The sequence below is a fragment of the Coturnix japonica genome, chromosome 5, assembly GCF_054131305.1.
Source record: "Coturnix japonica strain WE chromosome 5, WE-NBRP24, whole genome shotgun sequence".
Lineage (NCBI taxonomy): Eukaryota > Metazoa > Chordata > Aves > Galliformes > Phasianidae > Coturnix > Coturnix japonica.
This window is the reverse complement of record NC_140667.1, coordinates 36,777,282-36,796,119: the sequence shown is the minus strand read 5'-3', so window position 1 is coordinate 36,796,119 and position 18,838 is coordinate 36,777,282. Positions and strand designations below refer to the sequence as shown.

Below are 18,838 nucleotides of genomic sequence, written 5' to 3'. Positions count from 1 at the left end.
CTGCTGACAGCCTTGGCTGCAGTGCTGAAGACAGTTAATCATCAGAGATGGGGTCCCTAAAGAGAGCCAAGGTGGCTCTCTATCTTGAAGAGGGCGAAGGGTCAGGCATGGGCAGGACTTCTGGGGACATAGATGTCAAGGACATGGGGCATCATCCCTAAAGTGAAAGGATGGCTGAAAACAAGTGAGGAAGGAACCTAGCAGAGCTCTGCATGAAGCCGATGGCTCAGCTTGGTGCTGAGGTGCCCACAGGGCATTATGGCAGATGGGCACCAGGATCAACACAGTTACTCGTGAGGAGTATCAGTACATTTCTTCTCTTCTACAGGACTCAGAGTAGAATTGGCTCTCCTGTCTCAACCCAGCACGCAGGGCCATCACGGACTGTCCGGCGCTACCCTGCCAGCAATGGCCAGCTCACATCTAACACGCTGCCCAATGGGCAAGGGCACGAGCAGGGCAGCTCTGGGCCAAATGCAGCCTTCCAGGAGCACACATCGGCTGCAAGGGGTAAGGCATCCAGGGATGTCACTGCTGGGGTTACTTGATGGGTCCTGAGGTGTGACTGGGAAGGGCAATGATATGGGTGGGAATACCATAGGGAGGGGGAGACAAGCAAAGTCACAGGAGGTGCTAGCCACCTCTGTAGCACTTTGAAAGTGGGGAGTGGAGGAGAAGAGATCCTATCTTCAAGGAGGAGAAGGAAGCAGAATGGATTAAAACTGGGAACTGGAAAAGAGGAGTAAGAATGGTGACTCTACAGGCGCTGGCAAAGAGAGACTCCACTGAAGGGAAGCAAAATGCTGGTGGCAGGGGAGATATGACAGATGCCTCCCAGAGCTTTTGAACATGACTCCAGCACACTGCCTGAGGGGGGTTGCCTCAGCCTGTAGGAATGGTGCCTCCCAGCTTCTTCCTCTGTTAGAACAGCCCTGGAGGTCAGATTGTGTAACCAGCACCTAGTTCTTCCCTTTGGCTACCCCCTTTGTGTCTTCTGACACCAGCAGGGATCAGGCCAGGCTGCCTGCAGTTTCCGAGGCAGTGTCAGCAGCTCCCCATCTGGGACAGATGCAAGTTGTCTTCTGCAGCTTGGCTTCCTCTGAAGCCATGGCTCCCTGAGGAGGCTTCAAGGCATCTTGGCCCTTATGAGTAGGGCTGTGAGCCTGATTAAAGTTGTAATCTGAAAGTGGGGACTGAAGTGGGAAGAATGAGGGGGGAGTACAGCAAGGAGGGGGAAGCCCAAAAAATGGCTGTCTTGCTGGGCCGGAATGGAGAGCTCTGGTGCTGAGCCAGCTAGCTCACAGTTAGACAACACTTATGACTCTTGTTCCTTTTCCACAAACCTCCAAGTGCTCTGAGTACAGTTCACCCCTCTACCTAGTGGGAGGATGACGAGGGACTGTGGAGGGGTGCAGGGTGCAGGAAAGCAGCATTCACTTGCAGGGAGACATGGATGTTCTCAAAACTTGATACTTTCCTTGCTGGACCAGTGTGGTTCTGTGGGAAGCCCTTCTGTGGCTTAAAGGCATCCAACATCCAAGCTAATGAAGTGGTTTGAGAAAAAAGTCCTTTTATACTGGAGCTAGTGGATGTGTGGCCCTTCACAGGTCACATATATTGGAGTTATGGCAGTGTATGCTGCTGGAGATTTTTCCTGTGTTGACAAACTCTTAATGATGCTGGAGCAGAGGACAGGCTGGAGTGAGCGGGGAGAAAGTTCTTGCTCTGGGAATGGGTTGGAGCTCAAGATGAGATTACTTGTCCCCTGGCCTGGAGATCCTGCTTCCACTTAGCACCATCCTTCTCTTCTATAGGGGCAAACCTGACAGAGAAGATTAGGAAAATAAAAATCATCTTCACACCCACCATCTGCAAACAGACATGCCGGAATGGGCGCTGCTACAACAGCTGTGAGAAGGGAGACACCACCACTCTCTACAGCCAAGGGGGACATGACCACGACCCCAAGTCTGGCTTCCGCATCTGTGAGTAGCCAAAGGCTCCCAGCCCGACTTCTTGCCTGCTATAACTCTCTCCTCCTGCCTTTCCCATCGCTACAGACTGAAGACTTGCACTGGTTGGGGATGGGAAGAGGCCTTTCCCAGTGCCTAGAAAGATGTCTCCTGGAATCCTTGGTGTTTAGTTCATCTTTGTCTCTGGGGTAGCAAGACAGACCTTGCCTCATTGCTCTCTTTCTTGGACAAGCAACTTCTATTTCCATTCCGCCCTAGGTAGGGGGACGTGTGTATTTGAGCCAGGCCTGCAGCCAAGCCTCGCCGCCCCTTCCTTCTCCAAGCCAGCTCACTGCTTTCATTGGCATCCAGTCCTGGGGCTGACTTTCATCACCTAATTTCCTCCTGTTCTCTCCTTTCACTCACGTGGCAGCCAGGAGAGCTGGCTGCAGGTTGCAAGCCATTCCTATAGACAGGGCTGCAGAAATCTCTGCTCGCCTTTGAGAGCTGCTAGGATTGCTCATCTTGGTCACTGGGATACTTAGGTGCAGGTTGGGCACATCCTCTTGGGTCCAGCCAGTGGGAGCATCCCACTGGCTCTGTCATATGAGCCTCTATGACTCAAGCTCTTCCAACACTGAGTACTTTGTAGATACTGAGCGATATGGGTTCATAGGAATTTCTGCCCAGTCCAATGATGTGTCAGCTCCCCCCAGAACTGTGCACTTGACTTGAGCAAATGGAGCTCTGAGCAGGGTAGGAGGCCGTCCCCTGGGTGAACCCAATGAGCCATCCTGGGATGTGCAGAAGCAGTATCTCATCTCATGCTGAAATGAGTCAGGATGATCTGTTAGGAAATTCCGTGCCTTGCCTGAGAGCCACTTACACAGAGTTGCTCCAGCCATCTGATGAGACCAGAAAAGACGTGACTTCAGTTTCATCAGCAGCAGATGCTTTTTCCGAGCCTGTGCAGATGAATTGCTCCCAGTTCTTCTGTCCCGCTCCATGCTTCCCCCACTCCAGCTGCTGGCAGGGCTGGGGCTGGCCGAGAGAGAGGCTCTGCACATGTGGCTCCCTGCCCGTTCTCTCCTCTGCCTCTCCCGTCCCCACTCACCTCCCTTCTGGTTGGGAGGAAAGTCCTTGCCAAGTTGGGAAGGGGCTCAAAATCCCTCAAAGCAGAAAAGCAGGAACTGTGCTAACTCAGCTGCCTATGGCTGCCACAGCTCTTGCCCTGTGCCAAGGGATGCTGCTGGGCCAGCAACACTGCTCCGCAGTACAGATGCCCCACACTGGCTGTGTCCCCAAGAGAGGGTTTATCATCACCCCACGGCTCCAGCTCTGTGCAGAGTTCAGGAAGAGCTGCGGTTTCTATGCTTGCACAGCAGGGTTCCCAGGGCTCATGCCAGCCACGCTCCAGTTCCTTTGGTGTCTCCACTAAGCAGGCCTCCCTTTGCCTTGCAGACTTCTGCCAGATCCCCTGCCTGAATGGAGGACGCTGTGTTGGCCGTGATGAGTGCTGGTGCCCTTCCAACTCCACGGGGAAGTTTTGCCACTTGCCGGTCCCCTCTCCAGAAAAGAAGCAAGGAGGGAAGGCGCCAAACACCATAGCCAGTGGCTCTATGAAGCACTCCACGTACACCCTGCCTTTGTCCAACCAGTTGGGTGAGTGCAGTTCCTCTGACCACTGAGGCACCTGGCTGGAAGAAGGGCTGATGCCTTGTGCTCACAAAGCCTTGCCCTGGGGATCTAGCTGTGGCCAGGGGACCAAAGGGTGACCAAGATGGTGGGGGTGGGAATCAGGAACTTTGGGAGAAGAACTGTGAGGATAAAAGAGGAGGAAGGGGTAAATGGTGCCAGCTCTAGCGCAGGTAGGATTGGGTTCAGGGTTAAGCTCTTGGTAGGTTTGTCTTGCTTTTAGTACAAAGAAGCAGAGAACTCTGGTAGGTACAGTCTGCCTCTTCCCCTTGCAATTTGTTGATGTACAGAATACTCTTCAGGTGCCAAATTGTTGCCAGATCATCACAGCTATGGTATGAACTCATCTTCCAGCTTCCCTGAACCCTTCCCTGGTGAATGTCCACATCAACCACCCTCCAGAAGCCACCGTGCAGATTCACCAGGTGGCCAGGGTGCGGGGTGACTCAGAGGTGTCAGAGGAGAACAGCGTGGAGGCAGTGCTGGTGCCTCAGATGGCCGCAGTGCCCTGGTACACCTACAGCAATGGGAACGGCAACAACATTGCCACCGAGGGAGGCCAACAGAAGAGACCCCAAGGGTTGCTGGGGAGGTGCTTTCGGGAAGCTCTCCATGGGCAGGTGAGAGGTCACTCATCAACTTTGGAAGTGTGTGTGGACATGTTTCTGTTTCTGCCGTGTGGGTGTGTTTGCATACAGGGCAGGAATGCTTGGCTTCCATTGCATGAATTGGTTCAGCATGATGTGTGGACAGCATCCAAATACTACAGGCATGGGCAGCAATGTGTTATGTGGGAAGAATGTATTGTATGTGTTACTTGGGAAGAAAACCTCTTGTTTTGGCCCAAGAAGGAGTCCATGCTATCTTGCCCTGAGCAGGCTGTGCCCTGGGGCAGCATAGCCCAGACTTGATAGCTTTCACACACAGTCTCGTTTAAAATAGGGTGCCCTATTTATAGCAACATTTACAGCCACGCTCTGTGATTATTGTAGGAAATGTAAAAAACATAGGAAAATTCCTTTCCCTCTCAGACGATAAATGAAAGTCTGATTTCCATGGAACGTCGCCTTCCTGGGCAGCTCGGTCAGGGCTTGGGAAGCAAACGCTCATGAGGGGCTTTCTCACCCCCAGCCTGCAGTCATCGTAATTTCTTATTTTGTCTCTCCCCATATGTTTCTTTTGCGTCACTGGAAAAGTATTGGAGGTTTTTGGCACCCATAGGAACACCTGTGAGTTCCCTGGAGCTGCTCGCTCTTAGCAAGACCCTGGTGGGGCAGTCCAGGACTCTGCCTCCTCTCCCCACTCAGCCTGTTCCCAGGGCTGCTGCTGGTTCCCATCCCATCTTTTATTCCATCCCATCCAAGACTCTTTTAACCGGATTCCCTAGCACAAAAATAAATGAGATCAGACCGTGAGCATCTCAAAAGAGAGCTGGAAAACCCTGTTCCTGTGTGGGCACGGCTCTCTGACCACTGAGGCAAGTTTGCCTTTCCTGTGACCAGCTCAGAGATGCTCTTGGGAGCACTGCGATTTAATCCAGCAGCTGCAGTGGGAGAAGAGGGGGAGGAGGCAGGTGTACCCCACTTGTACTTGTACCCCGCTAGGTGGGGCCAGTCTGTGGAGCCCAGTGGGACATGCTCACCTCTCCCTGCTCAGCCTGCAGCCTAGCTGATGGGAATGCAAGTGCTGGGCACACCGCCATCCACACATGGATGGGGGCCAGACTTGGCCTGCAAGCCGTGGCAGCTCGATTCTGATGGGGAAGCCTGTAATCCAGAGATCCTTGGCGGGGGGGAAAGAGAGACTCATTAAGCAAAGGAAAGAGCCTGATTGCCAGCTCCCCACAAGGCTGGAGTGGTGCACCCATTTTGCAGGCTAATCATCCAGCACGGGGCTGAGCCGAGAGCCTGGCAGGGTGATAACATCTCTGGTGCACGTTCTGCTCTGCTGGATGTCCCCTTCTCCTCTGAGGGGTGCAGCTGTGGGAGCCATGTGTTTTTCAGTCTGCAGAACTGTTTAGTGTCTTAAACTGCATCCCCAGCCCTGTAGAAAGCTGTGCGTGGTGCTGTCATCTACCCAGAGCCCTAATCACCCTTGTGAGCCAAGTGGGACAGATGCTCAGTCTCGATTCCAGCCTGGTGATGCCTGACCCTCCTCCTCTCTCTCTTAACAGTGCACGAATCCGCTGCCAGGGCTGACCCTGCTGGAGGACTGCTGCGGCAGCGTGGGGCTCTTCTGGGGAGTGGACAGGTGCCTGGCTTGCCCCCCTCGGCCAGGTACGTGCTGCAGTCAAGGCTGATGCCCACCGCACTGCTGGGCACAGCAGCCTGCTTAGGTGTCAGCTCCACATGTGGCTCTTGCTTCTCACTCCCTGTGTAGCCAATGGTTCCCTATGTGCCAGACTCATTAGGAGGGAGAAACAGGAAAACAACAGCCATGGTTTTAGGAGGTGCAGTGCTAGATTAGCAGAGGAGGCTGCAGACTCGGCCCTATAGAGTTACGGGCTTGCTCTCAGCCCGACACAGGCTTGGCAGGGGCTCTGGAAATAACACTACATCAAACAATTGGCAGGAGTGCACCCGCTGTCCGTTCCAGGGGCACAGGCATCCAGTGCTGCTGCTCTGTGCTGGGGAACTGAATGGGCCCACCTGGCCCCAGCAAGGATTTCTCACTGCCACAGTATACATTTATGGGGGGGCTATGCAGTGTTGGCTGGAGAAAGATGAGATTGGTTGGGGGCTCACACCTCACAGGAGAATGTGGAGGGCCTGTTCTGAGGGTCTCCTCTCTGGGGGTAGCCCCCCATAGGACATGTGTGCCTTGCATATGGGCTGGCTGCCTAGATGGGGTGTGGTGAGATGGTGTCAGGGCAACCAGCTCCAACCAGGTCTTGTGCAGGACACAGTGCTGGCCTCTGCCAGATGTGACACAGCACGGTACAGAGAGTGCAGCTCAGCTTTTGCAGGCAGGGAGCTGCTCTCTTCTTTGCTGCCCAGCTTCATCAGTCTCCCAGCTTCATCGCTCTGATTGCTTGTTCATGCACTTTACTGCCCATAAGCACTGAAGCAAACTGCTTTGACCACAGAGAAGAACAGAGGTGTCCAAGACAGGAGATTTTATGTCAGTATGATTTTGGCTCCTCCTAGCCCTGCTTCTCTTTCACATGTATACTTCCCAGGGCTGCTTGTATCTCTTTCTGTGCTCCCTTCATTCAGCTCATCCTGGGCCAAGCTGGAGCCAAATTCTTTGCAGTCACACACTGGGTTCTCAGCAACTTAGAACCCAGCACAGCTCCAACAAGCTCTTAATCTTCCAATTCTGCTATGGATCCGCCTGTCTCTGCTTCTCTCTGTGCCAGCCCCAAGGGTGCAGGTGACCATGCAGCTGCTAGAGTCAAGGCAAGCAGGGCAGTGCCTCCAGATGCCTTAGCCTCCTCTTCTTCCCATGGCATTCTAGTGTTTCCTCTAGCATGCCTCCCTGGTCATAGCCTTTTCCTGCCCATCTCATAGTAGTCTCCTGCTCACTGTTTCCTATGATCCCTTCATTAGGAAGCAGGACAGCTGCTCAACACTTCTGTTAAGCTGCAAATGGCTGCAAAATCTCTTTTCTCTTTCACCACACCAGGATGTTAGGTTTCTCTTAGGAGTTTTGCCCATAGATGCAGCAGGGTTGGCTCTGCTGGACTTAGACTTTCAGAATTCCAAAGTGCATCCTTAATCACAGGCTACCATGAAAATGATCATGAAATACCTGCATATGTTCCTTGCAGTCATCCAGCAGAGCAAATGTGTTTAAGAAATGCCAGCAGGTCCCAATCCCACAGCTCAGCACATGCCCAAGTTCCAGCTGCAGCTCCTGGAGGTTGTCACTGCTGGTCCTTGTTGAGTAGGCAGATGTTTGTCTGGCTTTTTTTTCAGGTGAATTTCATGATAATATGAAAAATGTATCCCCTGGGTATTCTGTCTTTCTGTGCCACAAGAAAAGCCCATCCTCAGTCCCTCTGGCTCTGGGGAATACAGTTCCCCCTTGCAAACCAAATGGCTCTTGTTGATTTTGGCAGGAACTCAAGCTAGCCGAAGGGGCTGTGTTTCCATCCTTTTTAATTTGTGCAAATATCTTCCACTGTTGGCTACCTCTGGTTGCCTGCCTTGTAACAATCCACACATGCAGGAGACCACACAGTGCAAGCAATGGACAATGTAGGGCAGATGCTTTTCCAGAGAAAGCACGCTTTTCTCTAGAGAGGGATCTTCACACACAAGAAATCTCACTTGGAGGCAGAGCCAGGGGAACGCTCAATTCTCCATAATCTTTCTGCTTTCAGAGAGCCACCAAGCACTGTAACCTCTCAAAGACCTCGTGCTGGGGTTCCTGGGTCCAGCACGAAGTCATTGCATCATTCTTGCTCTAGGCTGTGTCCCAGGCTCATGTCTAGTCTGTCTTCTTGTCTAGCTGGCTTGCTTTTTGCTCACTCAAAGTTGCTGGGCTGTCGTTCGGTAACCTGCGGTCATGTGCGTGGAGATAACATGTCCAGTGGATGCTTCCAGCTTGCTTCTTGGCACAGAAGTCTTTGACGAGAGCTCTGAGTTGCGCTCGTGCATCCCAGAGAAGCATGCACCAAAGCAGACTTGACAGCTCTGGGAATTTCATTCCAGCAACCAGAGACAGAAATGGCAGAAGCAAGCTCAGTGTAAACACTTACAAATGTACAGAAGTGCAGCCAGGCAAGAGCTAGACAAATGGAGAACTTGTTTGGATTGACTGTCTGCCCGAGACACTGATTGTTAGTAGAGTCTGGATACGTCCGGATGTCTCTGTCGAGTGCAACTTTCATGTTTGGTATATATTTGTGCACGGAAAGACATCAGAGAAGAGGAGGAAACCAAGGCAGGCATTTGTCCGAGTGAACCTGCCATGATCAGTCTCTAATATTATTTGTGCTTTGCATTGTGTCAGAAAAGCGAAGGTACTCCAGTGCTTTGACTACATTGTGCTGAATTCAGAACAGAGGAAGAGATGTAGTGTGACCTGGCCAGAACTTTCCGTACCAGGTTTTCCATTGCAGCAGATGGAAGATAAATCTTGAAGAAGGATGGTGGTGTGAAAAGGGAATCAGGCTGAGGAAAATGCAGGATACCAAACGTAGGCAGGACATTTGGGCAGTGCAAAGGGACACTGCTGGGCAGAGTTGCTCCTGCTTCTCTCCGAGGCCACAGACAATTTTGAGGTATGTAGCTGACTGAAGAGAAGAACATGCTGGTGCAAGGACATGGGCCATGCCAAGTAAAGCCAACAAGGCCCAAGAGAGCATTTCATCCTTCCCTGGAAGCTACTGGACAACACGTACCTCAAGAGGGGGTGTGAACTTGGATGCTGCTTTTCCTTGAGCATTAGGTTGCCTTTGTCCTCCTCAGGCACATGGGAATAAAGGAAACTGGTATCACAGACGTTTTTTTCTGAGGCAAGGTGCTTACTCTGATGTAAGGTCACATTTCTTCCATCTCATGTTTGTTCTCTTTCCCTTCTCCAAGATTCAGAAGAGGGGCAGATTGCTGAGGTGTGCAGCCAGAGAGGCTCTGACAGCCTGCAGGGTTTCAGTGGTAGAGAACACAGTGGGAGAGCAGCTGGCCATGTGGAGAGGATGCTGCTCTTGCTGAGATGAAGCCCTTTGTGGTGGCTTCTTCTGTGCCTCAGCCCCTCCTCTGTTCCACTTCCTCCTTGGTTCTGCAACCATCCTCACCTTTCTGCATGGGCCCGGGGGATTTTCTGGCCACAGCAGTAAACCAGCATCTTCTAGTCTCTCTTTGTTAACTGCCCATGCTGCAGCACAGGCTTGCACCAGGCTGAGCATGGCCTTGGCTTTGCACTGTCTGGCTGTGCTCGCTGCTGATCTTCCTGTGCTGCTTTCTATCCTCCTGCCCAGAGGTTTTAGCTGCATTAAGAAACAAGTCTTTGAAGGCTATTGTTTTGTTTTCATTCCCATTCCCCATGTTTTTTCAAGTTTTTTGTCCTAGAGAAAAGTCTGAATTTCAGTGGAAAGTTGGATCTTGTAATGTCTGGCTTGGCATCCACAGCACTCCCCAGACAGACCTCCCACTGCGAAAGGGGTGGCAGCTCACCCATGGAGCCGTCATCATTGGGAACGCGGAGTGGATCCGCCAGCCACACACTCCTCTGTGCTGTGCCTGCAGGCACTGAGGCAGCAACAGGAATCCCCTTGAAAATCATCCCCTGGTCTGCTCTTGTTGCAATCACATTAGGGAGGATACAGAGAGGGGGGAAAAAAGGGAAATATGGGAAGGAGGCTGTTGAGGGGTCTGCTTATGCCACTGCTGCATCATGTGCCATACAGAGTCTGGGACAGTAAGGAAGGGCTGGAGGTGGGGAAAGAAGCTGAAATCTCTACAAGATTACGACAGTACTGCAGAGAGCAATACCTAGCCTGGGCAAGTGCAGTATTTTTCAGACTGCCCCATTCTGTAGAGCTCCTGTTTTTCCCATCAGTCGTGTGCAGTATTGTGGTCTCAGTGCATGGCAGCACAGCACTGCAAAAATGTTTTATTTTTAAGTATGGAAGTAACCTATACCACTCTGGAAGCAGAATGATGTTCTCTCTGCTGAAATGACTCCAAAGACCGACAGCGATTACTTTTTTTCTTTCAAGTATCTTTTCACCTTGAAGATCTTTGTTGACCATGCATGGACCAGAGGGCTTGGTTTAGTGTTTTACATCAGCACTGGTGCTCTCCCTTCCTTCCCTAGCCAACGTGCCCTTTGCTAGGGCACTGGAGAAAGCTGTAATGGAGCCTGGCTACAAAAGAGCATGCAGACTAGAGAGGAGAAAAGTTGTGACAGAGCTCAAGGATTTACACTGTCTCCTTGTCTATTCTGCCTAGGAACTCAGATTATCCCCACAACCCCAGCCTTTGGCCACAGGCCTTTTGGTTTGATATCTTCAGAGTGCTTTTCTCCGGAGACTGCTGGGGGGTCAGAGCTGTCCTGCTCTCCTGCCAGTGGGTTTAGCGGCTGTGACACCACGTTGGATCCTTTCAGCACCCCTGTGCTGAGAAACTCATGACCAGTGCCTGCAAAGGGAGATGCTGGGGTCCAGCAGAGCTAAGGCTGTTCTGTGGAGCCAGGTCAGGGTCTCCAGAAACAGCTACTGGTCCTTAAGGTGGCAAAAGAGATCAGCAAGACAACGTTTTGCAGAGAGAATGCTTTTCGTTTTTAAATGGAAAGAGTTGAAAGAAATGGGCTAGCTTTCAGCATCCAAGCATTTCCTCACTGCTCATCTAACCACAGGCCTGCCTTTTCCCCTTTTAATGGTGATATTGGCTGGCTTAATGTAATGTATTATCTCACCCTACAAACCTTGCCTCACTCAAGGCCTTGCAGCTACCACCACTAGCAACAGTTTCTTTCCATTTCACCATCAGACTGGTCTTTGTTTTGTTTTCCTGATCCCCATTCACCTGACTGTCAGCACTACATCTACCCACTGACCCAAGGGCTCAGGGGAAGCCAGGATTCCCAAGCAAAGCCTCTGCTCCTGGGATGGCTGACTCCAAAGTGTGCCTGGATGCTTAAAAATTATCCTACTAAACTACAAAATTCCTATTTCCATGCATTTGTGTTTTTTTTTTCCTCATTCTGTGCTCAAATATTGTCCTTGCTGAAGACAGAAGAGCTGGAGGTGGGGAAGGGCCAAAGGTTGTCAGGTCTGTGTAGAGTCCATCACTTCAGTGCCAAAGCCACAGGGCAGAAGTGCCCAGGAGACAAGGCTCTGAAATCATACCCTTGAATCAGGAGCCAGGGCACTCTGCCCACAGCATGCCTGAAATCCCTCTGCCCAACAGATGAAACTCAGCTGCTCTATCAGTGGGCTCCGTCTCCAGGAGGATCTCTTCCCAGAGAGAGTGTAGACAGACAGACAGACACAGGAGGCTGGGATCTCTGCCCTCTCCAATCAACAGATCTGCTCTTTGCCAGGCATTGCCTTTGCCAGCTTCCAGTGGAGCAGCCTCCAAAGCCATTCTCCCATTCCACCCAGTGGCATGGGAGAGAGATGGACACTGAACTGCCTTTGCAGGTTCTTTCCAGAGAATACATGTTTCTTTGCAAGACTAAGATATGCACCTGCAGCCTTGTGAGAGGGATTTGCTGCACTAATGAGCTGCATGTTTCTTCAGACTTGCCTTGTAGTGCTGAGGTGGCTCCAGACCTGCCTGCTCACCCTCAATGCTGCTGCTTTCTGCCTTGCCTTCCCCCAGCAGCATCTGGCTGCGGGATGCTGCACAGGCTTAGTTTCTCTGCAGGGGCTTTTTGGAGAGGGAGCAGAGCTCTGACACGTGTCATCGCTGTTTGATCTCCGGCATGTGTGGCTCCCTGTTGGAGGACTCACGCATAACGATGCTGCTTCATTTGAGCGTCTGTTATCACATTGTGCTGAGGCTGACAGATGCTTCCAAGCACAGTTAATGCCTGTCGGCAGCCCCGAGCCTGCAGGCTGTAGTGTGGGAGGACCTGGAATCCTGCTGGGGTGCCAGAGGTTGTTTTTCCCTTCCTGGAAGGTTGGAAATATACCCAGTGACTCTTCGTACCACCCCTATCCCTTAACATCCAGATATTTATGTGCCCCTGCTGCCTACAATCCATGGCTGAATTGCCGATGGAGCTGAGCAGGCTTTTCTTCTCAGTCATTCATTCAACAACTGAAAATCTCTTTCTGCACTTGGAGAGCCTTGTAACTTCATTAAACGCACCTGGGGAAGTGAGGCTTTCTCCTCTTTCCTGCTGCTGAAGTCTGGGAAAAGCTTGTGTTCCTCATATCTGCTCTTTGCAAAGCCCGGAGGTCCTTGAATTGCTTTAAGCTGCATCATAGGGTCAAAGTATCCCGGACAAAGAGTTATGGACATCCCTATTCTGCCCCCAGCGTGCTGTCATTGAGCTGTTACATGCTCTCCTCATTTCCGCTCATTTGGTCCAAAACACTAAAAAGAAACCCCGCCCTGGGAAAATCCAATCCCTAGGCTAAGTACCCTTCTTTCTACCCCACCCCAGGCTTACTCACTCCCTAGTCCTTCACTTGCTCCAAAATACAATGCCAAACTTCAACTACCTTTGACTTTATGAATTTACTTTACTAGGTTTTAAAAGTTTGGAAGAGATTGAATTGTGCAGGTTACGGGCCATTCTGAAACTCACAGCGGTATTTTAAGCAACAATTTGAAATCTTTGGTGACAGTGATTGGGATAGGATAAAATAGAAGGAAAATGTAGTAAAGGGGCCCCAGGCTGTTATTTCAGCATCTTATTGTGGGCCTCTGTCATCTTCTCCATTCTGGTCCTCCTTGCCATATGGCTCTCCATGCTGGCCAGAGAGGAGCTGAGGTGGCACCTCTGGGCCACCATGCTGGCACCTGCCAAGCAGCAGAAGCTACCATTTGTGAAATGTGGCTGCTCCCACCTCTCCCTGGGCGTCACCTCAGGTTTGTCCAAGGCACACCCAGGGACCTTCCTCCCTTCTGCAAGGAGGGCAGAGGGGAAGGTAGGACCCTGGCGGACCTCTGCTGCCTATGTCTCTCACTGTTTGTTTTCTTCCCAGCACACCCCGTCATTGAGAATGGACAGGTGGAGTGTCCCCAGGGATACAAGAGGCTGAATAGGACCCATTGCCAAGGTGAGGATGCTGCTTTCATCTCTCTCTCTCTCTTTCCCACAGACAGACAGATATGTAATTATCTACACAAGTAAAATAAAGTCATCTAACTTAGCCAGTACAGATGTACCAAAAAGCTTTGTGTTTCCATTAAACGTGGGATAAAAACAGCTATCACTGATCTCCATGACCCAGCTTGTACATGCAGTCAGCTCAGAGCTGGGCCAGTATGAGTATGCTCACCTGTTTGGTCCTGCTGATGAGATGCTGACCCCACTGTGCTCACAGTGAGGATCTGTACTTCTGCTCTGCCAAGAGTCAGTGCATAGCTCTTCTCCTATAATCTCAAGCAACAGTAGTTGTGCTGCCTGAAAACTATTTTGGAAGGCTGTTTGCTTGTTCTTTTGCTTATTTATAGAGAGGAAGAGTCCATAGAAGCTGATTCCTGTGTTTTGAGTGTGTCACTGTCAGGTTGCTTTGCCTGTCCTATGCTGCTGGGTTCTATCTGTTTCTCACTCCCACAGTCCCCCAGCTCCACATGAGGATGGCACCATCCCTCTGCGTTTCTCTCTGGTTCATGTTTATTTGGCATTCTTCAGCCTGCAGTGTTTACATTTTCCATGCTCTGACTGAAGTGGAATTTTTCAGTTCCCTTCTCATGATTCACGATAAGATGTGAGGTGACATCTAGAAGATGCAGCAGGGAGCCTGGGCCCTGGCCATGCAAACCCAGGGCTGGCAATCTAATGACTCATCTCTCGTAGCTGGGACTTTCCACCATGCTTACTTAATTAATGATTCAACCTCCCCCCGTCGTCCTAGGGGAGAACTTTCAACAACACAGCTGCTTCTGCTCTCACCCACTGTGTGGTCATGGGCAGTGCAATGGACATGAGGAGTAGAGCAGCTGAAGGCACTGATGCCAGTGAGTAGAGGCCTGCAGACCTGCTTGCTCGCCCTCTGGAGCAGGGTGAGGTTCGGCAGGCTGAGGAGCAGAGAGTGATGGTAGTGTGGTGTTAGCTAGGAAGATGTTTGTATGCAGGAAGAAGCATGAAGCAAGGAATTGGACCTCCGTGTGTTGCTTAATAAATTGAGCTGGAGCACTGCTCTTCAGTCTCCTACTTTAAGGTGTTTTTCTGATCCCTGCTGTTGCTGTGGAACATGTATCTAGGAGTAAAGAACCTCTGTTCTGGAACAAGCAATTTGGCTGGTATGTGGGATCTTCTCTTGCCAACTCAGGTAGGAGGGGAGCCAAGGGACCAGATGAGAGCTGCTGGTTCATGGGGCCTTAGGAGAGGAGCTACCAGCTGCTCTGCTCAGCTCTGGCTTTGCAGGCTGAGCAACTGGCAGAAGGTCCTGGCAAGAGCTCACTCTGTGCTGATCTGTGTGGACAGTGGGGATTGTCTGATGCCTTGCAGCAGAGGAACAAGGAGCTCATCTCTGTGAGAACTCTTTTCCTTCTCTTGCTGCTTTCCACTGAGCAGGAACAGGATTGTAATGAGAGAATGGCTAGAAGATCCAGCCTTGGCTGGCATTGGCCCCACAGTCCCTACAGAATCGAGATGTTCTCCAGATGCTCTCCAAAAGAGCCTGACCCAGCTTGGCTGTTTCTGAGGAGCACCAGTGGACTTGTGTGGGGTGGGAGGAAGCCATGAGACAGTTTACGGACCTTGGTTCATGGCCCTTGCTGTGGCTCTGGCATGTTGCAGGGGTAGGAGTGTTGGCATGGAGCTCCTGCCTGCTTCTGTTCCTCTTGGGATTTCCACTATGGGTGGGTCTCCTGTTGCCAGTGTAAAAGAGGGGTTGGGCTGAGGCCAGTGTAAAAGAGGGGTTGGGCTGAGGCCAACATGTGGCCCTGGTTTAAATTAAGCTCACAAAGCCCAGTCCTTAGTGCTTGTTTGTTTTGTGCTCTCATTACTCTAATCCCTTCAATCCCTTTGCTTATTCAGAGGCCAAACACCTCATCCCTTTGGTGTGTCAGAGTGACATGGCTCTCAAGGGGTGCTGGGCAGGGACAGAGATCAGCTGGCAGCTTTATAGAAAGACCAATCCCTTTATTGGAGTGGGCTTCTGGCACATTTGGGGTCTGGATGCTATTTTCTTTCATTAACTCTATCTTATACTTAGCACAGAACAGGAAAATGCCCATCGCATCACTGTTGCAGCCACCCCTTCCTCCCAGAGCAGTGAGGTAGAGGTAGGCAAGTGCCACACAGGCTGTCTGCATCACCTGGGACACAAGATCTCTGCAGATCCTTTTAGAGGATGCCATGAAGGGTGCTCTGTTGATCTTCCCTGTGCTCGTCTTTTATATCTCTCAGTTGAAGTTTCTGCTCTGAGGCTGCCATTTCTGCTCAGTGCAGAAAGAGATGTTCTTGGGACTCTTTTGCACTTCACTGTAGAGAGAGAGCACAAGATGTCCTTCCTCAAGACATGGGATGATCAGTGAATATGCAGGGATTGCCTGTACCCTCCTGGTAGGAAGACCTAGTCAGTCCTGCTAAGCTGTGGTGCTTCAGCTCTGAGGAATAAGCTAGTACTGTAAAAGCTAGCTGCTTTCAGGAAGGCTCTCCCATATCTCCATTCTTCTAGGTGTCCCAGCAGCCCCAATAGGAAGCTCTCCATCTTGAGACAGTTTCTAGAAGGCACCTGAGGTTTCATCAGGGCTTTGCATACTGGCAGTAGGACTGGGTCATTGGAAATTGGTTGGCATGAAGCTGCCTAGCATCACACTGGTGCTTTTTGCAGCAGCACGGCCTGAGCTCTTACTGTCTTTTCCCCACTCTTAGCTGGTAGCATATGTTTCTGAGGTTCATACTGGAGTACTGCTGAAGTTCACACAGTTCCTGCCACCCCACACTCCTGTCCAGCTCTTCCTGCACTGCTTGTGCCTCCTGAGACTTCACATCCCTTCAGCATGCTTACTTCTCCGGGCCAAGGTCTTTAGCAGATATGAAGCTGGATCAATCCATGAGGAGTGCTTCCTTCTCTCCCCCAACCCTGAGATCTGCCCTCAGCTTCCCCCTTACTCATCTTTTGCCAGTCCTCATCTTCTCCAGCTTAGCTCATACATTCCTGCGTGGTGCTGTAGGGAAGGCTTTGCTGCTGGCCAAATGGGTGAGACTGATGGTGTTTCCCTGGAAGAAGTCCAGCTCCGTTCCAAAGACTGTGTCTGATGTTGTGTGCTGAGTCAGAGGCAGCACTCGAGGCAGTACTTGAATGTGGTGGCCTCCCACGTGCATGACCTGTAGGCCAGAAGGCAGCACAGAGGCCAGACCCATCTGCAGCCAACAAGCCCATGCTACAGATGTAGGACTGCTGTCACCGTGGAGGTTCCTGCTTCTAATGCCTCATTTCAGTTAGAGAGTTTTCTTCCTGGATTTTCTGATGACACCATCATGCTGCTTCTCATAGAGGTTTGTGGGACAAGTATCACCTCCACCCTCAGTTTCCCCACATCTCACGTCCCCACAGGCAACTAAGCTGGAGCCACTGCCAGCACCAGTTTCTGCACCCCTCTGTTGTTCCTCTGACCTTGAGGCACCAATGTGGCTATGGATGCTGGCTTGACTGAGTGGCAAGAGGGGAGAGGCAGCTCTACCTCACTGCCCTTGTTACACAGCCAGGCACCGCCAGTTGAGCTTGTGCTCCCTCTTCCCCACAGATATCAATGAATGCTTGATACAGGGCTTGTGCAAAGATGCCAAGTGTTTGAATACCCGTGGCAGCTTCCGCTGTACTTGCAGACCTGGCACCATGTTGGACCCCTCCCGCAGCCACTGCATCTGTAAGTGCTCAAGGGGCAGTCGCAGTGTGGGACCCCAGCACAGTGAGGCTGTAGCATGCTTTGTGCCTTTTGCTTATGTGGGAGAATGCACATTGCCCAGACTTGTGTGCAGGGTGGGTGTCCAGGGAGCCCTCACACATGGCGTTTGTTCATGGATGTTTCAACGCCTCCTGCTCTTGTTCATGGTGTAGCCTGGAGGACACATGTCTTCAAGGGTGCTCTGCAGAGGGTGGGGATTCCTCGGGAGGTGCAGGCAAATAGATTCCCAAGGGGGAGGTTTTTGTTAGACTTAAAACCAGACCTCAGACACTGACCTGCCATTGTGTTTCAGCTGACAAAGCAGTGTCCATGGAGCAGGGGCTGTGCTACCGTTCTGCAGCTGAAGGTGTGTGCTCCTTCCCCCTCTCCCACCGAATCACTCAGCAGATCTGCTGTTGCAGCCGTGTTGGCAAGGGCTGGGGCAAGAACTGTGAGGAATGCCCTGTGCCTGGCTCAGGTGAGACCAAGAAAATGCTCTACTCCAGAGGGAGAGCATAGCCATGTCTGTGCCTGGCTTTGCTTGGCAGCCCTTCTCTCTGACTTGGCTTCTGGAATGGGGATAAATTCAGCATGTCTCACGTGGGGTAGGATAGAGGAAAAGTGCAGAAATCTTCAGGTCTGGGGAAAAATAGGATGAGAGAGAATGGTCTCTTTTATCTACCCTCTTGCTCAGCTCAGGTCTTCTTGTGGCAAGATTTGTCCCTAGAAGTACTGACTCAGGGAGAGATGTAAGTGTTGGTGTCCAGTAGTACCAGCCAGCACTTGCTGAAAACTTGCCCTGCCCTGTGAAGGGACACCTTCTGCCTGGTGCATCCATCCACTGCAGTCTAGATGTGTTTCTAGCATTATGTAGCCCTTAGAATCCTCCAGAAAATGTTAGGATGGGAGAAACTGGTACCTGCACTGACATAGATACCTCTCTGTTTTCATTCCTTTCCTCCACACACCATGTCTGGGTGTTATGAGCATGTGTGTTTGTGATCCCTGCATGCTTCTCTTTTTCCACCTCCAAAACTTTGATTTAATTTTCCTCTGCAGGAGCGTTCAAAGAAATTTGCCCAGCAGGACACGGCTATACCTACTCCAGCTCTGACATCCGCCTTTCCATGAGGAAGGCAGAGGCAGAAGAGCTGCCCCTAAGCCTGGAAGAGCACAGTGAGAGCAGCAACTGGACATTAAACTGGGCAACAAGGAGACAGCGGCTGCAGGACAGTTTGCATGGGAGTGTCCTGGAGGCATTGCCCCACCCTGACATCTCAGCAGGAGAAAGTAATTAGAACTGCTCCACGTGATCTTGCATGGGAGGGCAAACTCCCAGGTCTTGCTACATCCTCTTGGGTGGACTTGTAGCTGATGTGGGCATTCTAGACCTGTATAAATATGCAAGGTGTTGTTCTTCAGCCCTGCAGTATTCATGGGGCACGAGACATGATTTCTTCAAGACTTGCAGAGGAGGTTGAATGCTTCAGGCTTTTGTGACTGCAGCCTTGCAGTTGGTGCTGACTGGCCAGGCTGCCTGCCCAGGGACTTTGAGTGTGCGTGGGAGCTCTGGCACTGCAGTCCTTTGGTGTTTGTCCAGTGCAGCTGGGGAGAAGCGTGACCAGTGCTTGTGCCAGAATCTGCTGGGGTGGGAGCTCCCGGGGTCTGTGAAGTGCCAGGAGAGGAGTCCAGGGGTGTTGAGTGTGGTAAACTTGTACGGGGAGAGTG

At 51.4% G+C, this 18,838-nt stretch overlaps 1 protein-coding gene across 5 annotated transcripts in view; it reads left to right on the top strand.

The window, feature by feature from the left end:
• The window catches only part of LTBP2 (latent transforming growth factor beta binding protein 2), a 55,972-nt gene that overhangs the window by 23,790 nt on the left and 13,344 nt on the right, over window positions 1–18,838 (top strand). For all 5 annotated transcript variants that reach the window (XM_015865158.3, XM_085550504.1, XM_085550501.1 and 2 more), the window contains exons 4-12: window positions 329–510; window positions 1,815–1,985; window positions 3,414–3,614; window positions 4,002–4,267; window positions 5,821–5,923; window positions 13,252–13,326; window positions 16,970–17,092; window positions 17,424–17,588; window positions 18,170–18,400. In XM_015865158.3, the coding sequence (XP_015720644.3) occupies window positions 329–510; window positions 1,815–1,985; window positions 3,414–3,614; window positions 4,002–4,267; window positions 5,821–5,923; window positions 13,252–13,326; window positions 16,970–17,092; window positions 17,424–17,588; window positions 18,170–18,400 (1,517 nt within the window). The remainder of the gene's footprint in view (window positions 1–328; window positions 511–1,814; window positions 1,986–3,413; window positions 3,615–4,001; window positions 4,268–5,820; window positions 5,924–13,251; window positions 13,327–16,969; window positions 17,093–17,423; window positions 17,589–18,169; window positions 18,401–18,838) is intronic.